The sequence below is a fragment of the Arachis ipaensis genome, chromosome B5, assembly GCF_059453495.1.
Source record: "Arachis ipaensis isolate K30076 ecotype BB chromosome B5, ASM5945349v1, whole genome shotgun sequence".
NCBI classification, from domain to species: domain Eukaryota; kingdom Viridiplantae; phylum Streptophyta; class Magnoliopsida; order Fabales; family Fabaceae; genus Arachis; species Arachis ipaensis.
The window spans coordinates 32,894,051-32,919,462 of record NC_142440.1 but is presented as its reverse complement, the minus strand read 5'-3'; the positions used below and the strand labels follow the sequence as shown (position 1 = coordinate 32,919,462).

The following is a 25,412-nucleotide window of genomic DNA, read 5'->3' as shown; positions in this document are numbered from 1 at the left end:
AATAAAGCCAAATTTTGCACCCTTAAGTCCTTGATCCCCAGCCCTCCATCTTTCTTTGGTCTCGTCATTGTGTCCCATTTAATCCAAACCATTCTTCATTCTGCGCATTTTTGACCCCACCAAACCCTTCAATAGCGTGTGCCTACCACCCGATGACAATAGACTTCTTTTTCAACCCATAATTCTCTTCTGAACAATAGTCAACAAAATTTGAAAGGCAAAGACAATAAAATAAAATAAAAAAATGAGAAAATAGACAATTAATTCTACAACTGTCACATTTATTCTTCAACGATGTTTATTTTAAAAATAAATACTTATTTGTAATTTTTAGTGGTGTTCTTTAAAAAAGTGATTTAATTTACGGTATAATTTTTAAACTATATTCAAGACACATCTAAAATAATAAATAATCAATAAAATATTTTTAAAATACATCCGAAAATAAAATACGTATAATATAAATTTTTTGGTAAAATTAAGTAAACACATCTAAAATAATAAATAATAAATTAAATATTTCGTAAAAACACATCCAAAATTATCAAAAATCACAAAAAGATTGATACTATCAAGTGTAAATATAACCGTTACTATATTTATTTAGCTATAATAGCTTCTCTCAAATACAAACAAAAATATAAATTTAAAAAGATAGAATCTTTTACCATAAGAGGTCGAAAAGCCTTAGCTTATTTATAGTTTTTTAGTTGTGTCTTTAAAAAAAAGGGATTTAATTTATGGTATAATTTTTAATTATATTCAAGACACATCTAAAATAATAAAGAATAAATAAATATTTTAAAACATACCCAAAAATACATATAATATAAATTTCTTTAGTGAAATTAAGTAAACACATCTAGAATAATAAATAACAAACCAAATATTTTGTAAACACATCTAAAATTATCAAAATTATAAAAAGATAGATGTGAAGATAGCCATTATTATGTTTATTTAGTTACGATAGTTTCAAAGTTATTTTTAAAAGAATGAAGCTTTCTCCCTCAAATACAAATAAAAACATATATTAAAAAGATAAAATATTTTACTAGAAGTGGTGGAGAAGACAAAGAGCGCATTATACATCTAAATTTCGATAGAAATTAAATCGGAGCACAGCAAAGATGGGAGGAGCACGGGATGGAAAAAGAGTGCGGCGCGATGGAGGAGCACGACTCAAGGGAGGAGCGCGGCAAGGAAGAGAAGTGTGAGGCGCTGCAGATCTAGATTTTACGAACGGATAAAAGATTTAATGGAATGATGAAATCTGTGTTTTGAGATATTTAAAGTATGTTTTGGAATGTATTAGAGTTTAAAATATTTAAAATTTAATTATTGAATTTTAATTTTATTTACACTATTTTTTAAATTTATATTTTAAATTAAAAAATATTAAATCTATTTAAATGTGTTTGTTTTAATTTTTTTAAATTAATTTAATAAAAATTATTTTAAGGATAAAATTAAAAGATAACTAATCGTATTGATACAAATACTAAAGAAAGTCACGGTTATCCAAGTTGCTGGTTGGTTTTGTAACATAATAGAGTTGTATAGCTGTCAAGTTGGTTAGTTTGTTAGACATAATTATAGCACTATTAGTTAGTAATTTATTTTCCCTTTTGCTATATATATTGTAATTGGTACTCAGTAGTCTGTGGTGGTTCTTTTAATCAATTATTCTCTCTTTTCACTTCTTTTCAATTCTTCTTCCATTACTTTAAATTTCAATGACCTGAGAGTACATCACCAACCTTCTTCTTTTCTTATAATTATTTTTGTAATTCACTTGAATTTTAAGCTTGGTATCATTTTACATGGTATCAGAGCGAGAAGATCCAACTATGGCAGATAATTTAGCTAATCCGAATGCAAGCCCTTCATCAAATTCCGCTGCAGATTTTGAGAATTTCACCGCTTTCATGCGTCAATTCTCTCAGTTCCAGGCACATCTTGGCAGATCTAGTTCCTCTTCTGTAATTTCTGATCCGATTAGCCCTTATTTTCTTCATCCAGGAGAAAGTCCTGGTTTGGCTCTAATTCCGCTTAAATTGACACCTCAAAATTATTATCAGTGGTTGCACGATATGTGGAGAGCACTCAGATCGAAGAACAAGGTGAAATTCCTCGATGGATCCATTCTAAAACCAGTGAAGGTGATCCTAATTTTGAAGCATGGGATAGGTGTAACAATTTTCTCCTCTCCTGGATCAACCTCTCTCTCAGCCCTGAAATCGCTAAGAGCGTGATGTGGATTAGCTCAGCTCCAGACTTGTGGAATGATTTAAAACGTCGTTACTCACAGGGAGATGTCTTTCGAGTTGGTGCGTTAAAAGAAGAATTTTATGCACTCAAACAAGGTGATCTTACTGTTACCTCTTACTTTGCTATGTTGAAAGCTATTTGGGAAGAATTAGAAAATTTACGTGCTATTCCTAGTTGTGTTGCTTGTGTTAATGGATGTTCATGTGGATTACGAATTGTTCAAGATTATGCTTCTGAGGAATATGTTGTCAAATTCTTAAAAGGATTGAATGAGCAATATTCAAATGTTAAATCACAAATCATGCTAATGAAGCCGTTACCTGAAATCAACACAGTACTATCTATGTTAACCCAACAAGAGCAAGAATTGAATTGTGACCCGTCAAATAGCAACATAGTGACTAACTCTTTAGAGGTGCAAACCTCAACTGGAGGCGGTTCATTTTCTGGAAGAGGCAGAGGCCGTGGACGAAATTCAGGCAGAGGAGGAAATCAAAAATCTTATAGTCGAGGCTACACTTCAAAGTTTTGTAGCTACTGTAATCGAATTGGTCATTTAGCAGAGACATGCTATAAGAAAAATGGCTTTCCTACTCACCAAAAGCAGCGAGTAGCCAATCAACTTAGCACTGACGAGATAGTTGAGAATTCTAGTGCTGAGATTGCTGATTCTAACCAGGATAAAAAGAGCAATGATACAGTACTTGTGTTGACTCCAGATCAGAAGGAAACCTTACTAGCACTCCTTCAACAACCACGCATGCCAACTTCAAATAGTGTAAACCACATTACTTCTTCTGCCACCCTTACTCAACCAAAAGGTAGGCATTGCTTGAGTGTATCATCAAATTTTACTAAAACTTCTTGGATACTTGACAGTGGAGCTACTGATCATGCATCCTATATTCAAGAGTCTTTCAAAACTTTTCATTATATGAGACCAGTTTTGGTAAATCTACCTGATGGTTCTACCACTACAACAAACATTTGTGGCACTGTGCAACTCTCTAAACATTTGATTCTTACCAATGTTTTATTCATACCTCACTTTAAATATAATTTGATTTCAGTGTCTAAACTCACAAAGTCATTACATTATGAATTAAAATTTACTGATTCTTTTTGTGAGATACAGGTACTCCCATCATTGAAGATGATTGGGCAAGTTAAAGTCATTGGTGATCTTTATGTGATGGATGCTCAACCTTGGAAACTAACTACACCAGAAGTTAACACACATTCTGTAAATGTCACAGTGCAGCAAGATTTAGGAACTCTATGGCATGCTAGACTAGGTCATTTACCATTCAAAAGAATGTCAATCATAAAAAATACATTTCCATTTATTGAATGCATTTCATCATCTCATGTTTGTGATTCTTGCCACTTGGCTAGACAAAAGAAATTGTCTTTTTCCATTAGTAATACACAATCAGAATATATTTTTGATTTGTTACATATAGATATTTGGGGACCACTCTCACTTTTATCTACTGCTGGCCATAAATATTTTCTTACAATTGTAGAAGATAAAACGAGGTTTACTTGGATTTATTGCATGAAACTAAAATTTGAAACTAGAGTGTTAGTAGAAAATTTTGTTCAAATGGTGCAAACTCAATTTCATAAAGTTGTGAAACAAATTAGAACAGATAATGGGATGGAATTTAAAATGAACTCCTTCTATAACTCAAAAGGAATATTACATCAAACATCTTGTGTTGAAACTCCTCAACAAAATGGAATTGTTGAGAGGAAGCATCAACATATACTGAATATTGCAAGAGCACTTTTGTTTCATTCTAATGTGCCAAAATGTTTTTGGCACTATGCTATGCAACATTCAGTACATTTAATAAATAGACTACCAAGCACCTTCTTGAATCATCAAACGCCTTATGAGGCACTTTTCAAGAATAAACCAAATTTGACTCATCTCAAGGTGTTTGGTTGTCTTGTTTTTGCTACCACTTCGAGTACTAATAGAAGAAAATTAGATCCTAGAGCCAGAAAATGTGTTTTTCTTGGTTATCAATCAGGAACAAAAGGGTCCATTTTATTGATTTAAAATCCAAAGAAATTTTTATATCAAGAAACACTGAATTTTATGAACACTATTTTCCATTCAAACAAATATCAAGCACTGATTTTTCTATAGATCAGCCTTCAATTGAATCATCCAATTTTGACTCTTTTGCATTCTTTTATAATAACTCTGCACATACTTCTTTATATGAGCATACTCATGGCATAATTGCACCTCACACCATACACACTACACCTGATTTATCTGCCACTTCTACATCACCTATGGCATCTCTTCATGATATAACAGATTCTGCATCACCCGCCACCTTAGAATCAGCATCTGCATTGGCACCATTGGAACATTCATCTATTCATATTGAGTCACAATCTGCTGCACCAGTTTTGAGAAGGTCTGAACGAGAAAGAAAAACACCCTCTTATCTTAAAGATTTTCATTGTTTCCATATTTCATCACATAGAGATCCAATCAATGCGGCCCAATTACCTTCAACATGTAAGTATCTCCTTTCTCACCATTTGTCATATTCATTGTTTACTCCCAAGCACCAAGCCTTCACTTTTGCTCTCATAAATAACTCGGACCCCAAACACTATTTTGAGGCTGTTATGCATGATTGTTGGAGGATGGCTATTGAGGCAGAACTCACTGCTCTTGAGCAAAACAAAACCTGGATCATCACTTCTCTTCCTCCTGAAAAGAATGCAGTTGGTTGTAAATGGATTTTTCGCACAAAATTCAACCCAGATGGCACTATCGAGAGGCATAAGGCACGTCTTGTTGCCCAAGGTTTCACTCAAATTCCTGGAGTCGATTACATTGACACCTTTAGTCCCGTTGTGAAAATGAGCACTGTGCGTGTTCTTCTTACCGTTGCAGCAGCAAAGAATTGGCATCTTCATCAACTTGATGTGAATACAGCTTTTCTCCATGGAGACCTACATGAGGACGTTTATATGAAACTTCCAAAGGGGTTGCAGTGTTCCGATCCAAACTTAGTCTGCAAGTTGACAAAATCTTTGTACGGTTTGAAATAAGCTAGTCGCCAATGGAACATCAAGTTGTCTGCTGCACTTGCTGATCTGGGGTTTACTCCATCTGAAAATGATCACTCGCTTTTTACCAAATCCACAGGTACAACTTTCACAGCTATTCTTGTTTATGTTGATGATCTTGTGTTAGCTGGAGATGATTTGAGTGAAATTCAAGCTGTCAAAATGTTTTTGGATGATAAGTTCAAAATTAAAGACCTTGGCCTTCTTAAGTTCTTTATTGGGATGGAGGTAGCACGAAGCAATGCTGGTATTGCACTGTATCAAAGAAAGTATGCATTGGATTTGATCACAAACTGCGGTTTGCTTGGTGCAAAACCAGCATCTACTCCTATGGAGTACACTACTTCTCTGTTTAAGGCTTCAGGCTCCCCTCTTCCTGATGCAACCATCTATCGTAGATTGGTGGGCAGACTTCTGTACCTTACTAACACAAGACCAGATCTCAGCTACTCTGTTGGATGCCTATCTCAGTTCATGGATTCACCAACTGATGCCCACTTGAAGGCTGCCTATAGGATCATCCGGTATCTAAAACAATCACCAGCAACTGGCTTATTTTTCTCTGTCAACAATTCTTTCACACTATCTGGTTACACTGATTCTGATTGGGGGGCTTGTAAAGACACCCGAAAATCCATCAGTGGTTATTGTTTCTTCCTTGACCAAACTCTTATTTCTTGGAAGAGTAAGAAGCAGGCTACAGTCTCAAGGTCGTCCTCAGAAGCAGAATATCGCGCCCTTGCTAATGGCACTTGTGAACTCGTTTGGTTACTCAAACTACTAAAGAAATTCAACATTCTTCCTCCTCTCCCGGTTGATATCTTCTGTGATAATAAATCTACTATCTATATTGCTTCAAATCCTGTCTTTCATGAAAGAACCAAGCATGTTGAGGTTGATTGTCATGTGGCTCGAAACAAGTTCAAAGAAGGGGTTTCTAATCTTAGGCATGTTGTCTCCAGTGAACAACCGGCTGATCTATTCACTAAATCCCTTCCTCCACGACCATTCTCTCATTTGCTTTCCAAGCTGGGATTACTTGATTTGCACAAACCACGTAATACCAGCTTACGGGGATGTAACATAATAGAGTTTGTTTTTTGTATAGCTGTCAAGTTGGTTAGTTTGTTAGACATAATTATAGCACTATTAGTTAGTAATTTATTTTTCCTTTTGCTATATATATTGTAATTGGTACTCAGTACTCTGTGGTGGTTCTTTTAATCAATTATTCTCTCTTTTTACTTCTTTTCAATTCTTCTTCCATTACTTTAAATTTCAATGACCTGAGAGTACATCACCAACCTTCTTCTTTTCTTATAATTATTTTTGTAATTCACTTGAATTTTAAGCTTGGTATCATTTTACAGGTTTGAGTGTTTTTTATTTTTATTTTTAATAAAAATATTTTTAAAAGTAGAACAAAGTTGAAAACACTTTTTTCTTGTTTTCAGAATTTTTCGTTATTAATTTTGAAAACATTTTCACATCAAAATACGGGATTTTCAATTTTGGATTTAACATTCGAGTATCTCCAATTTCTTTGTAACTTTTTTTTTTTGTGTTAATTATTTTATCTCCTCCCTCTTGTCTGAATTTCATGCGCTCATTTTCTTTCTCCTTTCTCTTTTACCATCAATCTCATGCACTATTTTTTTTTCCTCCTTACTTTTTAACCATTAATTTTCTAACATGCCAACTCCTCTCTTCTTTGCCATCAAATATTATTGCGAGATTTTTCATTTTTTAATCAGCTTATATAAATATTTTTTTTGAAAATGTGAAGATAAAATTTTTAATATGGTCAATTTTTTAAATAAAATTTTATTAATTAATTTTAACTAAAAAAACAATATATTTTCTAATATAAGTATAAAAATAAAATGAGGTCTTCCAAGTTCAACTAAAATAGGCAAGTACAGCAACCAGTGCTAGAAGTAGTAAAACAAAAACCCAATAAAAATATGATGAATTTAGTTCTAAAATTTAAAATTAAATAAGTGTATTTGTTAAATTCTTTTATTTAATACTTATTACATTCTAATTGAATTAAAGAAATGATAGTGAATAATAGATTAATTACTAGTTTTTTATAGTCTTATTTTTTAATAATAAATCTATATAAATGTAATTAATTATTTTAAGATAGTAATTTATTTAATATTTGATATTGTATAAAAATAAATTGTTAACATCATAAAAAAATTAAATAACTAAAATTTTACATTTAATAAAAATATAATTTTATATTCTAAAACATTGAAAAATATATTTTAAAAATAGATCAACTAAATATATTTTTATTATTTTTAATATTTAAAAATAAATCTTTTTTTTTTTACAAATCAATCACGTTTTTTTATATATAAAAAATTAAAAATAAAAATTATTTTCAAAAAGTAAAAACAAAAAATAAAAAATAAAAAATATTTTCGGAAAACAATCCACCCTTAAATTTTTCATTTAATTCTAGAACTAATCGGTGTCCACTCCTCCTTTTTATTTTCAATTTATTGATTGAGTCAACTAACACTCTACAAATGACGAAGTAGATTTATATGAGAGACTATTTATATAAAAGTCTGCGACTTGTTCTAGCAAACAATTTAATTATGTAAAAATAATTGATATAATTGACAAAGAAAGATTTCTTCTCTCATAAAATACGAATTCAATTAATATAAGACTATAAGTCTATAAGCCAGAGTAGATATGAGTATATTTATTTGTGATTGTTTGTAATTATTGCCGCTAACCTATCGCCAGTTTTTTTGATAAGCATAAATAGTGATAGATTAACGACAGGAATTTTTCTCGCAATTTTTTTTTACTAATAATAACATATTTTTCTAAATTTTTCTGTATCTAAAAAATCTCAAATTATGAAAAAAATTAAAATGGATTTAGTTTAATTTGTATTTTTCTTTTTATTTTTAATATTATCTTTTTTAAAATTGTATGAAAAAATAAAATAAAAGATAATACACAAAAAAAATGATTTTATTATTTTCAGTATTTTTTTTATAAAATCTAAAAAAAAAAATATAAGCTAAACGTACTCTTGTAGTCTTATCTTCTTGTTGATAATATGTAAGAATTTGAAAAGTACATTAGGAAAAGAAAAAAAACCCCTGTAGTTATGGCAGATAGTTGTCGTTGGATCTGAGGTGTTGGTACAGCTGCAAGAGAGAGAGAGAGAAAGAGATTGTGGTTTGGTTGTGCTGTGCACACTGCACACTGAACACGGGAGATTAATGATTTTCAAACCTAAAATTTGACGAAGCTTGTGTGCCATATGTCACTCTCATCCCTCATGTTTAATTATGGCAATTATAATGGGGCCAACTGAAAAATAAAATTAAAGTTTTTTTTTTTTAAAATATCCTCTCGTTGAAATGTCCATAAAATTTCACCTAACCATTCATAAGTCGGATAAATAATCAAATTTGTTGTTAAGAGATCACTTATTTTTTAAAACTACTTTCTAAAAATTTTTTTAATTAAATTTATTTTTTTAAAATTTTAAATTAATCACATTAGTTTTTTTTGTTATTTTTTTTATTAACCATGCTAAATTTATTAATGTGGCTCATTAAATGATACTACAACATACATATAAGACTACAAATTTTAATTGACTATTAGCATAATAAATTTGAGGTATTGAAATCTCTAATATAAGATTGATTTGATCTAATTTCATAAATTTATCATATTAACCATTAATTAGGACTATTAAATATGTGTTGTGGTATCACTTAATGTGTTATATTAACAAATTTTGACGTGATACAACAGAATTAACGAAAAGACTAAAATAATTAATTTAAAATTTTTAAAAAATAAATTTAATTAAAAAAACTTTTAAAAACTAATTTAATAAATAATATTTTAGAGACTAATTTAACTATTTATTTTTCATAAGTTATATTAAATATCTTAACTTATATAATTCAGTATTAATGATTGAGTGATTGATCGTATTATTTTCTTGATAATATTTATCTTATAATATATATAAAATTTTAATTAATTTAAATTGATTGAATAATTAATTTATTTTTTTATTTAAATAAATATTAAGAATTCAATTTTCATTTTTTATATGCAGAATACGGTAAATTTTTAAATAAAATTTGAATCCTTCATAAATTAGTTTTTTAAACTATTGAATTAAAAAATTATTATATATATTGAATGGTTCTCTCATGATTACTCGAGTTGATAAGGACCCGGAAATTAATGTAGCAATTTTAAAGATGAAAACAGTTTAATAGTCAAAACCTAAAGAATGAAAAGATGGAAATAATAATAGCTACAGGAAAAGGCCAGAAAAAGTTATTAATTATATATTGAAAAGAAAACACTGATGTCAAGTTCTCATAAGTTACTAACTTATAATGGTTAATTAATTAATGTAATTGTTATTGTTGAGCTTTCCAATCAAATTAAACCTTGACAACGTCCAATATATAAAATGTATCAAAGAAAAACTCCTTGGACTCGAATTTTTAAGGAAAGATTTTTGTTGGAGGCACGGCGGCGTCCCTACCTCTCGGTCTTGGCTTGCATCACGTCGCCCTCTCCTCTCTTATGTGACAGCGTTGACGATGGTGGAACGAACTCGGGGTGCAGTATTAGACGCGATGGCGGCAACAGCAAGTCGCAGCACCTCAGTGACGACGGACGAGTCATCTTATTTTAAAAGATGTTATAAAAAAATAAAAATAATTTTATGTTTAGATATATTATATAAAAAAAATTTTTATCTATTAATAATTATGTTTAAATATAATAATATAAAAATATTTTTATTTATTTATTATGTAAAAATAATTTTTTTAAAAAAAATTATAAAAAATATAAATTATAATTTTTAAAAAAATATTTTTTATTTTTTTAATATTTTATTTTTATTATTATAAATTTATCAAACAAATTAAAAAATAAAAAATATTTTTTATTAAAAAATATTTTTTTATTAACTTAATGACGTCTAAACAAACACTCAAACATCACTATAGAATAAGTTAATTATGTTAATTTTTTTTTATTTTAAAATTTAAAAAAATAAAATAGTAAAATTTTTAATGTAATATATCTATTTTTCAACCAATTAACTAGAATTGGCTTTACGTCTAATTAATTTCCTAACACAATCAAAAGATTTTATCATTAATAAAACATGTTTTATTTAGTTTTCGATAAACTAAACTTTAATTTTATCTTTATCATTTCAAAGATTTTATTTTCATTGTATTTTTTATCTTCGGCTCAAAATTAAATTTATTCTCATTGAAAATTTTCTTTATTATCATTATATTTTTTTTCTTCATCTACCACTTTCGCTAACAAACCACTATAACTATTATCACCATAATCACCACAATTACAATTGTAGCTAGTATACAAAAGAAAATGATAATGAAAAAACAAAGTATTTTTTGAAAAAAATTATTTTGGCTAAAAAATTCAAATTAGATGAAATGAATTATTTGGGACAAAATCACAAAAGTAAAATATTTTAAATATTATGAATAAAATTAAGACTTATTCTAATTTAAAGACTAAAATAATATTATATATATATATATATATATATATATATATATATATATTAAATAAGCTGTTATTACTGATTAGCCTTAATGATATAGTTTTTTATTATTTTTACTTAATTATCACATAATTATTCTTCAATAATTGATCAAATTCATTTACAATTTGTCTCAATAGGTAAATTATGGATTCACATGAATTTATTTTATATATTTTATTTTAGTATAAAATAACTTTACGTTGTCCTCAATTAACAAATTATATGTTATTGTATCCGAGACTTATAAAATAATTAATTAATAAGTACGTAAATTAAATATCTTTTAAATTTAAGAATTTATATTAGGTGTAAATGTAAATTATTATTTTATAATATATCAAAACTAAATTTATTAGTAGTACTTTATACTTCTCAGATCTCCGTAATAAAAATAAGAGAAAATTTTAGGAGTCAATAATATTATACAATTAATATTATAACCAGTATTTAATATAACAAATAAAATATTCAAAATTTTTAAAACAAAAATATCCAAAACTCAATCAAAAATAATATTCGAAATTTAACCTCAACAAAAAAATTATTTTTAATGAGTTTCATCATAAATTTATTTAATAATTTATTATAATATTAGTTGAAATTAACTGATATAGTTTTGGTTCCATAACATTATACAAAATCTTTTTATGTAAACTAAACAAGTATTCTACACAATATTGTAAATTTGTAATAATATTATTATACGCGTATCAACTTTTATTTTAGAAATAAAACAAACACCTTTTGTTTATCGTGGTGGGTCAAAATAATTAAAATATCAAAACAAAAAAATATTTAATATAAACATGGGACGTTATCGATATTTTCTTTTATATGGCTTTATAATATGAAATGGGTCCACCTTCCTCATATATGAATGGAAATGGATTCTCTCTATTTTTTTTTTTAATCGAAAAGAATAAAATGTGATCTCTCAAATTTAATTCTATAAATAAAATAAAAAATTAATAAAAGAAAGAACAATAAATAATAACATAAAATACTGGATATTATTCAATTTTTTTTTCCACTCTACTCCCTATATGAACTGTGATGAAGGTCCACCCTCGTATACAAGTAATTAACTACACAACAACGTATATAAACATTTAAAAAAACAAGGGAGTGAAAATATAGTCAATATTTTGCAGGCCACATATAATTGTTTTCTTTTACTTTTCAAAGAAGCAATGAAGAGAAAGAGGATTAAATGCGATTGTTGAAGAGAAGCTTTTGGGAGTTAAAAGATATGATGCGATGCTTAGCATTTAGCAGATGACGACACAGAATAATTATATACTAAACAGAACATAAACTAATTCCTCAATATGCTCATCTACCAATCATGCTTTTCTGAGGTGATTTAATTTTAGTTTACAACCATATGCATTTTTTGCGCTAAAAAATAATAGTTACAGGGAGTAAGTGCTAGTATTTTACAATAATTCTTTAGTGGTAAAAATTGATAATAGTGAAGCATCAACTTTTGAAACTAAAAATGAATTAGAAATAGTTAAGTTAGAGAAATTTTTTTATAACTGGAATATACTTATAATATACAAAAATAAAGTATATAAAAAAAAGATCATTTAAAAAAAAAAAAATTATGAAATACATGAGTTAGAATATTGTAAACTTGGAACAAGTAATAATAGGATCGTTACCATCTTAAAAGGAAAAAAGTTAAAAGAACATAGTAACAAAGAATATAACTTTATCTATATAGGATTAATATAAGTAGCAGTAAAACCCAATTTTAGAATAGAAATAAATGTTCTTATATTATTATATTTAAGAGATACAAGATCTCCAAGATTTAGTAACTCATTAATAGGAATATTAGAAAGCAACTGTCATGATGGACCAATTTTCTTCAATTGTTATCCGAATTACGCTATGAATCTAAGAAATGAATATACTTTGCAAACTTTAAAATTACATGTCCAAACTGATAAAAAAATTATAAATGAAAAATATGATCCATTTAAAATAATTTATAGAATATACTATAAAATTACTAAGGTTAATTATAACTTTAAAACATTAAGACAATTCTCAAAAGAAGAAACGATAATTATGCATACAAATCTCAAAAAGATCTAATATACAAACACCTAGAAAGCTAAGACATAAAGAATTATTAAAAAAAATACCTGAAGAATGGACAATATCCGATATTATTGAAAAATCACAAATAGAAAATACTAAATTAAGAGAAATAATAAGAGAAGGAACAGATATTAGAATTAGGATGAATAGATCACAATCTCTAAGAATTTCTGATAATATTGAGACTATTAGTCATAGAAATTCTATAAATAATTCGACAATAAGAAATATAGATAATATTATAGGAATTAATAATATAAGACCTCATATAACTATCTCTATATATAAAACAGATTCAGATTACGATCCAACTAAATCACAAGTATTAGGAGTAATTTTTAAGAAATTAAAGAACCATTTGAAATTGATAAAAAATGGATAAGACAATATTTTAATGCTGATTATAATAAACCATTAAGAGATTGGTATTTTACCAATTATTCTAAAAATGAAGTTATTAGGCTTAGAGAATTATTTTATGATTTTATGAAAGAAAATAGAATTAATTTATATTTTTTTGACTAGTACATTAATTATTATTCTGAAAATAACAAGAAATTATGTCTGTTAACAAAGACAATTGTTATATGAAAAATTAGCTCGAGATGAATAATAGAATCTGAATACCCTCCTAAAGAAACTATTAAAATACCAGTTAAAAAAGATTTAGAAGTTGAAACAACACTCTATAAAGATAACAACGCATAAGGAAACATAGAAAAAAGAGATATTAAAAAATTACATCAACAATTAAACTTTAGTAATACCATATTAGATATAATGAAAAATTAATTAGAAAGAATGAAAAATATAAAAAAATCAATTAAAGGAGAAAAACCTATATATAAATTACAAAGCTTAGAATATGACTCAGAAGCATTTGAAGAATATCCCAGCATATAATATTTAGTAAGAGTAATACAAATCAAATGGTGGAACAAATATGATTTGGATTTATAAGAAAAACAGCCATTGATCAGTGGTAAACTACTTCATAAAAACACCCTGCCATATCAGCTACGAGCAGTAATGTTAACGAATATAAAAAAGAATCTCTATTCTTAGCACAAAAATAACAAATTATGGCAGTCCTAGTAGCAGCAACATCAAAAAAAGATATCCAAAATTCATTCCAAGCAATCCAGGCCGTGCCTTTTAGAGAAGACGAAGAAGTTCAATCTAGTCCGGCCCATTACTTTCAAGATTCTTTTAAAATGTAATAGAATAGCAATAAGAACCGTACAAGAAATCAATGTAAAAGCCCAATAAAAAAGAAAACGATCTCTGAGAAAAAAGGTAAACAATAAATGTCAGTAAAACAGTAAAAGTAAACAGTAAATGTCGACAAAACAGTAAATGTCGACAAACAGTAAAAACAAACAGTACTGTCGACAAATAGTAACAAAATAGTAATCACTTGAGGTCTATAAATACTGAAGACCTCATTCATTTCAAATGATCAAAAATTTGAAAGCTCTAAAACTCTCTCTATTCTCATATTCTCTTACTTCAAAGATTCTCTGAAAAATTTGTAATCATCTTTAAGATTGTATCAATATTACAACAAATAATAGTACAACTTCATCTCTGTAAGCTTACTATCTTATTCCTCCTTTTCTTATAATCATTATTCTTTATTATCTTAGTTATTATTTATATTCTTATAATATGAAAGAATTTCAAAAAAGACTTATCTCTTTAAAACTTGTTAGAAGAAATATGAAAATAAAAATAATGGCAATAACAATAAAAATAAGAAGATTAGCACTTGAATCTTTAGAATTAACAGTAGAAATAGAAAAGTTAAACAAAAAAATAATCAGAGTTAGAAAATTGATAAGTAATACTAAAACCAATAAATCATTAGAGAGTATTAAAGAAAGTATTAAAAATAAAAGAATCTATAGAACTAGACAAATAATTCATAGAGCAAGAACGATGGATTTATAAGAAATGTTACAACCAGCACCAGTTTTTCAAGTTCAAATGATTCAACCTTTTACCAAATCAGCCTTTATAAAAATTTTTACAAATTTAACCTTACAAGTGATATCAAAGCCTGCCTAAAAAAAATATCTGATAATATTTATAAATGATATATATTTATTGTAATAGCAACAAAAATTTAATATTGATAATAAGTGAGGCTCATTTTTTTCTATATTATAAATAATTTGGTGATATGCATTGATATTTTAGAATTATTGTGTTTTACTCCGTTATAGTTCTGACTCAATTTTTTTAAAAGGGGTGAATAATAGTTTTTATGTAAATAAAAATAAAACGGTGTCAACATTTTGTATTATTTTTTTTAATTTGTTTATATATAAAATGGAAGTGACGTTTTGCATAATTATTATTTTTTAATTGGCAAAAAAAAAAAAAAAAAGAAAAAAACAGCAATGTCGTTTTGTGGCACCCGTCAAAAACTTTCACAACAATGTTAAACACAGTTTTTTTATTATTTCCATAGGTTACAATAATTAAGCTCCAATATTAAAAAAAAGTTCAATAAGTGAAATTTAAACTTAACATTTTATATGTTATAAGATATTACGTAAATACTAAAAATTAATTATCAAATAATTATTTTTAAAAAATATATATTTTTGTGTTCATGAAAAAAATATCGTTATACAGCTATAAAAAAATTTAATTACTCTATTTATTATAGATAATATATATTTTGAAAAAATTAGCTTATGGGATAGTTCGTAAAATTGGCTAGTCAAATGCCAACTATCATAACCAATTAAGTTAGAGTGTCACAATTAATTTAACAACATATTAAAAAAATTAGTTACCGAAACTCTTTACTCTAAGTTAATTAGTCAGGACGTATCTGTATATATAAATAAATGACCAGGTTAGATGTATATTAAAATAAACTATTAAAAATATAAAATATATTAAAATATAAAATATATTAAAAATAAATGAAATAATATATATATTTATATATAAATATATAATAATTGATTTTAGTGTAAAAATAATATTTTTTAATAAACAAAACATGTAACACATACAAACTCAAGTGAGATTCATCACTCTAACTCATACAATTTATTTGTAGAAGCTTCAAACTTTGCTGGCAGGTTATTTAAGAATCTGTTTGAAAAATTTTAAAAGTTATTTTTTGAATTTTGACTTATGAAAAGTAGTAATATTAAGGGCAAAAAACTAAAATAAGTTAAGTGAGAAAATTTTTATACAAATCCGTCAAACTAAAATTTACTTCATGAATCCACCAATGCATATTTATATGTAGTTCGAACCAGCTAAATTCGAACTTCATTTCTACATAATTCGGACCAGTTGGGTTCGAATTATACACAAACACACGCACACAGTAATTCAAATACACAGTAATTCGAATCAGGGTGATTCGAACTACACCCACGCACATATTTCCAAGTAATTCGAATTTGACTGATTCGAATTATTCATGGTATAATTCGAATTATGCTGTTAAAAAAATAATAATTTATTAAAAAAATTTTATTAAAAATTTTATTTAAAAAATTAACAATTTAAAAATTAAAAAAATATATATTTTATTTCATATATTTAAAAAAAGCTAACAAAATATTTAATTACGAGACTTCTTTAAAATATTAATGAGCTATCAATTCGAATTCCATACAATACTCTTTTGTCCATTTTTAATAGCTCATGAATATTTTTTAATAAATTTTTTTAAATTATACCACAAAAAAATATTTTATTCTATGCAAAATAATTTAAAAAATGGCTTAAAAGATGTTAGAAGTACTAAAAAAATTTGTAATATCCTAATGACTTAGGACATTAAAGAAATACTCTACATAGTCACTAATAATTTAGAAATTAAAGAAAAAATATTTTTATCATGTATTTACCTAAATCACTAGAATATTACAAACTTTTATAGTACTCATAACATCTTTTAAGCCATTTTTTTAAAATTATTTTGTATAGAATAAATATTTTCTTTTATTTCTAAATTATTATTGACTATGTAGAATATTTTATTTAAAATTTGAGTACATGAAATAAAATATATATTTTTTAATTTTTAAATTATTAATTTTTTAATAAATTTTTTGATAATTTTTTTAATAAATTATTAATTTTTTAACAGTATAATTCGAATTATACCATGAATAATTCGAATCAATCAAATTCGAATTACTTGGAAATACGTGCGTGGGTGTAGTTCGAATCACCCTTATTCGAATTACTGTGTGTGTAATTCGAATCAGGTAGATTCAGGGACGGATCCAGAAATGATATTATGGGGGGCCAATAACACATATAATATTAAAAATTATGTAAAAAATTATATAATATAAGATGTATTATAAAAATATACGGATAGAGAATATATTTTAAAATAAAAAATATGTGTATACTTTTTACTAACGAAGTGGTCGATTCTTCGTATCATAAAATTCACTGATAATAATAGAATGTGTCAAAATTTTCAACAATTTTCTTTTCAATATAATTAAAAGACAACTAGCAAGAAATTCATCTTTTATTTTGTTTCTAAGTTATTTTTCATAATATTCATAGTTAAAAAAGATCTCTTAATTGTAGCAGTTAAAATAGAGAGAATTAATACCAAACGAATAAACAAAACGGCCACAAGAAGAAAAAGAATTCACTTTATGAGATTTAAAAATTTTTATTTAATTAAAAAATATTAGTAATAATATCTTTTTCAGATTTTTTTAATATTGTTACTTATTTTTTAGATATTAAAAATTATTGATATTTAAATTAAACTGAACTTTTATTTATATTAGACTAAATACTAAATATTTTTTAAAAAAAATTAAATTATACATAATAACTTATTACTATTAAAAAAAGTTGGGGGGCCGAGGCCGCCAGTCGCCCCCCTTATGTCCGTCCCTGGGTAGATTCGAATTAGTGTGTGCGTGTTTGTGTATAATTCGAACCCAACTGGTTTGAATTATGTAAAAATGGAGTTCGAATTTAGCTGGTTCGAACTACATATAAATATGCATTGGTGGATTCATGAAGCAGTTTTCGTTTTGGCTGATTCGTGTAAAATTTTGCTCTCCTTAGCTTATTATTGTGATTTGTCCTAATTTTAATGTCTAGTGCAAATTTCAAAATCAAATCGTAACTTTTTAAAAAGTTATTTAAATAATTATAAAAAATTAAAAAAATAATTTTTTTATAATAAAAAATTTTTTATCATATTTTTTTTAAAATAAGTATTTTTAAAATTAAAAAATTAAATATAAAATAATTTATTTATAAACTACTTTTAATATAAATATTTATTATTTAAACTATCTTTTAAAAATAAACTTAGTTAAGCTGTATAACCAACTAACTCTAGAATAGAGTTTTGACATGATGCAATGACCATGGAAGTTATAAGCAATGTGAGTATCTCAAATTACAAGATTTTGAAAGGGATAGATTTGTGAAGAACTTGAAAAGTTTAATCCAATTCTAATGTGTGAATGTGCTAGTCAATGCTCATCAAGTTTGATGAAATCTTTCTTTGATGTGTCAATGACTTTTTAGTTACTTTTTCAACAAGAAAATTGAATTAGTCTGACCTGTTAAATTCAAAAGTCCTCATCAATGTTGTAGTAAATAACAATTATCAAATTAGAGAAAGAGAGAAAGGACATGTAACTAGTCGAAAAAGAGGACAAGGACTCTCGATCAAACTGTGTGTTCATTATGGTAATATTTTATATATATACAAAATATACATTTTTATCGACGATAAAACTGTGGATAAATAATAAAAAAATATTATTTAATTTTAAGTCGTTGGTAATATTATACTATTTATTAGGGTAAAATATTTATTTTACATCTAACATTTTTAAAATTATTTTTAATATTTAATTTTATTTAATTTTATCTTTAATATTTAAAATAGTTTCAACTTTATTCCTACTATCAAATTTTTTACCGTTAATAGTTAATTAAATTTTCTTTTATCAATTTCACTCTTAGAAAAAATTTTGACTCTAATTCCTTTTTTCCGTCATTATGGTCCCATTGTTAGATTTGAAACCCACATTACCAAATTTCTATACGTTTGAATTTCAATGCTTTTACTTGCACTCCTTTTACTACAGCAAATTCGAGCTGAGACAATCCGTTAAAAATATTGCCTATAATAAAAAAAGTGTTGTCTTTGATAAAAAACAACACTTTTTGACAAAATACAACGTTTTTTAGGGGTTGGCTGTACGACCGTTACATTTAATCTAAGACAAAATTTTTGTGTAAAGGGAGCCCCTTTTTATGGCAACCTTTAGAAAACGTTGCCTTTTCTACTAAAAAAAACTTCACGTAAAGGTTGCCTTAGAATACCCAAATACAATGCTTTAATATAAACTTTATGGCAACAATTTTTACGAGTTGTATTTTCTAATACATAAAGTAACACTTGTCCAAATTTTTTTAAATTGTCTTTTCATATACCTAAAGCAACACTTGTATAAGTTTTTTTGGGTTGTTTTTTCATATACCTAAAGCAACACTTGTCCAATTTTTTTTAAGTTGTCTTTTCATATACCTAAAGCAATACTTATCTAAGTTTATTTGCAATTGTCTTTTTCTAATACCTAAAGCAACACCTTATTGATTTTTTCTTAGGTTCTCTTTTTTTTTTTTATATCTAAAGCAATATATTTTTTACTTTTGCTATATTTATATGACATTTGAAGCATATATAATACACAGTAACAATATTTAAATATTTAAATTCAATATAATCAATATAAGAAGAATAAGCTAATAATATATATTATATGTATAATCAACTGCGCCTCCAACATGGCCAGTGCAAGATCTTGTCTCTGGATCGGTGGTCTCTCACGATGCCCTTCGTTTTGAAACAACTAAGGTGAACAGAAGTCTTTGCTTTCTTCCAGTTGTTGGGTTCTTAAGCCTGCCAAGGTCATTGCTCTCCGGGAAGCACCAACCACCACCCTGTGATGGTCCCTCTCATTCATAGGTGTACCTCCTCATCTCAACGATCTCGACTCTTCTAAGGCTGCGATTCGCTACATGGTATTAGTTGCCACCGCAATTGCTCTATCCTCTCTCCTCCATCCGCTCTCTACCTCTCTTTTTTAGGTTTGTTTATTATTATTATTTTTAAATGAAGTGTGTGGTTTACTGCATCATTCTTGTGAGCAGTAACAAGATCATCTTTATAAGAACAACCCAATTCAATTAGAGCATCGATCAATTCTGTTTTATTATTTTATTTTGTGTTAACAAGTATAGAGTTTATAAAATAACTTGTGCAGTTTTTGACATTTCTAGAGATATTTGTGCATATTTCTCTCATTAAGTTTTATGGTTAAAATCATAATTTTCAGAACTATAATTTGTTAATTTTATTCCATTTGATATCGTAGTGTGTTCTTATTTAAGATATTTCATGTTTTAGGGACATTAATAGTCTTAAATGTTGAAGAAAATATGAATAAGCGAGAAATTTCATGAAAAAAAATGAATATTGTTTACAAATACATGGATGCGTATGCATCCTAAAATGTACATGCATGATTTGTGTGCATGCAAGCACCGACTTTATTATTCCCGTCATCATCTTCCAAACCAAGGTGGCAAATCCTGCAATCCCTACTGTAAACTTTATTGTTTATGGCAAAATGAACCTTAAACTCAGGTACGCCACTTTCAATTTGAATCTCAACTTTATGTTGTTGTTGATTAATGGATGTGGATAGACAATACTAACATAATGCAATACCATAGTGGGATGTGGCAGTAGCTACTATGATGGCAGTGGTGAGTGAGAGAGTTCGCTGTGTCAATGGTGAGATGATGGATGTAAGAGTTCAAGTAGCAGTGATGGATGCGATGATGGTTGTATTGTTGGTGGTGAGATGAAGAGCTAGAGAGATTAGGTTTAGATTGAGTTAGGATTAGGGTTAGATAAGTGAGATTAAAATTGAAAAAATAAAATTTGACAAATTGTTGACTATAAAAAATTTGACGTTAGGAATAAAATTGAAATGATTTTAAACGTTAATGACAAAACTAAATCAAATTAAACGTTAAGAGTAATTTTAAAAACGTTAGGGACAAAAATATATTTTATCCTATTTATTATTATTTTTTTATTGCCTGTATTAGGCCGTGGATAAAGTAAAAATAAATATTTTCACACTTTAATTTATCAACAGTAGTAGCCATTAATAATATTATTTTAAAATTACCGATGGCTACTGATCATCGGTAATATTGGTCGGAATTTATGAATGATATTTTTGCCGACGATCTTTTACCCACGACTTAATCGTCTGTAAAATTTGTGCTTCTTGTAGTGAAAATGGCTACCTGATTGACACTAACTATCATAAACATGGGTTTCTCCCTTATAAATATGTATCAAAAATCACAAATTTATACTATTAGTAGTTACTGAAAAAATCTAAAGTTCAGACAATAACTTATCTAATAACAGAAACACTAAAAATAATTTTTTTACAGTCTATGTAGTTAAATAGGCAATACTAAAGATATTCCAAATAGCAAATAAAATGTCAGAAATTAAAATATCAAATATCTAAATTTTTATCTTGTAAAAATCTCCAAAAGAAGGAGAAAAATTCAAAGAACTTAGTCCATTTAAAATATTGGGTACATAATTTGTCTTCATAGTAGCACTAAAAAATCTCAACAATTAACAAAATACATCATCAAAACTGATGGAATCAACATAAACTCTCCACAAAGTGAGTATCTCAAATCAGACAAAAAAAAAAACAATACAACTAGCAAATTATATCCTAATGTTTATCTCTACACCAAGATCAACATACTAAAATTTCATAAAAAAATAGAGCAAATTTACCAGTTTAATAAGATCAGACGACACTATCGTTTTCCCCTTTTCTTCTTTTCTTCGACACTTATTCTCACCTCTCTCTATCTATTTCTTTTCTTTTCTTTTGTCGGTGTTAATACATACTCTCTCTTCTTTTTTTTTCTTTTACCGTAGTTAAAATCACTTTTTTTTTATTTAGCCTGGAGGCCCTACTTGAGTTGGGACCACCAACAATAAAAATGACTGACTATTACTTCTTTCTCGAATTAGCCATTGTATCAACGAAAAGCAAAAGCAAATTATAGTGTCTTACTCCTCACTTAATGCATAATACAAAATATTGACTGTAGCAACTCGTGAAGACCTGCCAGAAATTAATTTTATTATGGAGAGTGAGTTAGTGTAGGACCACGATATGGAGAGCAGGGGAGCTTTACCGACCTGTGGTGTCAAGAAGAGAGTAATCGGACCGTGCGAGTGGTAGCAGGCAAATCGGACCGTGCGAGTTTCGTCTGCAAAACAGACCATCCAATTTGTTCAACTCCAAGCCACGTGTCGCATGCGTGTGGCTCCCCAACGACGGTGCCCCTTTAACCCTACAATTTCCCTTCATTGCATGCGTACCCAGGGACTTGAGTCACTTTCCTTCCTGGCTTCCTTCCCCACCCAGCGTCCATTCCTTCATCTTCTCCCTCCCTGAACGCTTTCTGCTTCATCTATTTGAGGGAAAAAAAATTAAAATGTCCGAGAAATCAAAATCTAGAAATGTTGATCGTCCGGAACTTCACATTGTAAAATATCTCAACTATTTTGATTATGTAAGTTTATTTGTTAAATTCTTTTTATATTTCAGAATTATAATTATTATTTTTAGAAATTTACTTATATTTATTGTTGTTAGAAGTTAAACTGAAGAAGATATATGTGATTTAGTATATAATTTTATTGATAGAAATTTAGAAATAAATGTTTAAATAAGGTGTAAATGTAGTTGATTCTTGTGTAGAATTATTTGTAATATAATAGATTATTAATAAAAAATACCTTTTTAGAATTTTTTGGTATAATATTAGAAGTTATAATTAAGTAGTTATAGTTAATTGTAAAAATTTAGGAATATATGTTTAAATAATAGTTAGAAATATATATGTTTAAATGTAGTTAATTCTTGTTTAGATTTTTTTGTAATATAATAGATTAGAAATAAAAATATAGTTGTTTAGAATTTTTTGTAATAATATTAGAAATTATAGTTAAGTGGTTAACTGTTATAATTAAATTTAAAAATTTAGGAATATATGTTTAAATGATAGTTAGATAAGTGTGTTTAAATGTAATTAATTCTTGTTTAGAATTTTTTTCCAATATAATAGATCAATATTAAAAATGACTTATTTATAAATTTTTGTAATAATATCAGAAATTAGAGTTAAGTAGTTAACTGTTATAATTAATTTTAAAAATTTAGGGTTATATTTTAAATAATAGTTAGAAATATGTGTGCTTAAATGTAATTAATTGTTGTTTAGAATTTTTTCCAATATAATAGATTACTAATACAAATGACTTGTTTATAATTTTTTGTAATAATTTTAGAAATAATAATTAATTAGTTAACTGTTATAATTTCGGTGTATAATTTTTTTGGAATAATGTTGACAGAAATATGTTATTTTAGTTGAGGTTTTAATATTACTAGTAAAATTATATGTTTTAATTAGATTTTTTTAAATTATCTATGATAGTTGTGGAATTTGAATCGTGATTTTGCTATGCTTTTGTAGAGTTACGGATGTTGACCTTTGATCACCCTGTCCCTCCGGATCGGTACAATGAAAGGGTGGAGGAGCATTTACGATCTACTGGTTTTTACCATATGGCCCAGATTGGAGTAATTCAATGTTAGAAAACACTGGTAAATACTTTAGTAGAAAGGTGGCACGCGGATACACATACCTTCCACCTTCCGATTGGTGAATGTGCCGTGACACTGAAAGACGTGGCTATGATCTTCGGTCTTCCGATCGACAGTCTTCCAGTCACAAGGATGACTTTGAGTAGTTTTGAAGCCTTAGAGGCAGAGTGTCTGCACCAATTTGGGGTCGCACCGAGAAAGTCGGATTGTAGAGGAAGCTGTATTAAACTGACGTGGCTACGGGATTTAAAAGAACAGTTACAGTTGACTGATGAAAATAGTATATAGGTGTACGTTAAGTGCCACATTATGTTGTTGATCGGTACGATCTTGTTTGGAGACAAGTCTGGGGCATCTGTTCCTGGAAGTTTCTGCCTCTGCTTAGTGATTTTGCTAGTATCGGACAGTACAATTGGGGATCAGCATGCCTAGCACACCTGTATAGGGCATTATGCAGGATATCACGTTTTGACTGTAAGGAAATCGATGGTCCGTTAACACTTCTGCTCTGTTGGGCTTGGATTCGCCTACCATATCTAGCACCGGTTCCTAGGGAACCCCGCAGTTTTCCGCTTGTAAACAGGTAACGTTATCTTACATTTACCTGGTATCTTCATATTTAGAATCGAATTGTGTTAATGAGATAAGTCATATTAGGTGGCGTAACTGGGAGCGTGGAGACCGAGTCTATAGATATCTTAAGCTTGCTCATTTTAGGAAGGCCCTGGATGATCTTCAGGAAGGCCAGGTGTGTTTTCATTAACGTAGTATTTGGTTCAGGTTTAGTGATATAGTTATTTGGATTGTAATAATTTGTTTGCTTTATTGTTACCAGTTTTTATGGGTTGCATATTCTGTTGATCGTGTTGATCCAGACATAATTCTTGCAGACATCTACATGCACTCGGTTGTTTGGAGTGCAACGGTGCCGTTGGTATCTTTTGAATGTATTGAATGGCATGCTACCGACAGGTTTAGACACAGTTCGATTTCGTTCAAGGAGTTCCTCATGAGGAACAGAATCTAGACAGGGCACACAGAGAAGTCTTGACTGGTCCTAAGAATATCAACTGGGCCACAGCCACGACTCATTCATTTTGGGTGATGCAGTGGACAAACAAGTATAATCACGTGCTTACTGAGCTTCCCATAGCTCCGCAGCATCTATTAGATATTTACATGTACTGGTACCGTTCAAAATATGGCAATCACTTGAACTTGTCGGATCTTGTGGTCTAAGAGGATGTTGAGGTAATTAGGTTATGGATGACGAAAATGAAGAGCATGAGCCACAGTCACTGCCACCTCCATCTCCACCTCCACAAGAACAACCTCAGTCCTCAAGCCAATATGTACCTCAGACACAGTTTACCCCGTCGTTCCCAATACATCAGCAGTATTGGAGTACACCACAGTTTGACTCAGGAGATGGAGCTTCTTTTAGCCAGTTGCTTGGGTTAATGGCTTCAGATGCCGGCCAAGCACAATATGGCCATCAAGCTGATTTCATGGCGGGTAGGCATTCGTTTGACATGAGGCATCCATGTTTCACTTCCTCGGGTGCATTTGGA

The 25,412-nt window shown here is 28.1% G+C and overlaps 1 protein-coding gene across 1 annotated transcript; it reads left to right on the top strand.

The window, feature by feature from the left end:
* Window positions 1-1,823: 1,823 nt before the first annotated feature.
* On the top strand, window positions 1,824-24,868 carry LOC148563785 (uncharacterized). The gene is made up of 9 exons (XM_088486944.1): window positions 1,824-2,034; window positions 2,082-3,301; window positions 3,407-3,566; window positions 4,430-5,344; window positions 5,453-6,430; window positions 23,711-23,791; window positions 24,142-24,424; window positions 24,499-24,589; window positions 24,677-24,868. The coding sequence occupies exons 1-9, from the start codon at window positions 1,824-1,826 to the stop codon at window positions 24,866-24,868; spliced, it is 4,131 nt and encodes a 1,376-aa protein (XP_088343070.1).
* Window positions 24,869-25,412: the final 544 nt, after the last annotated feature.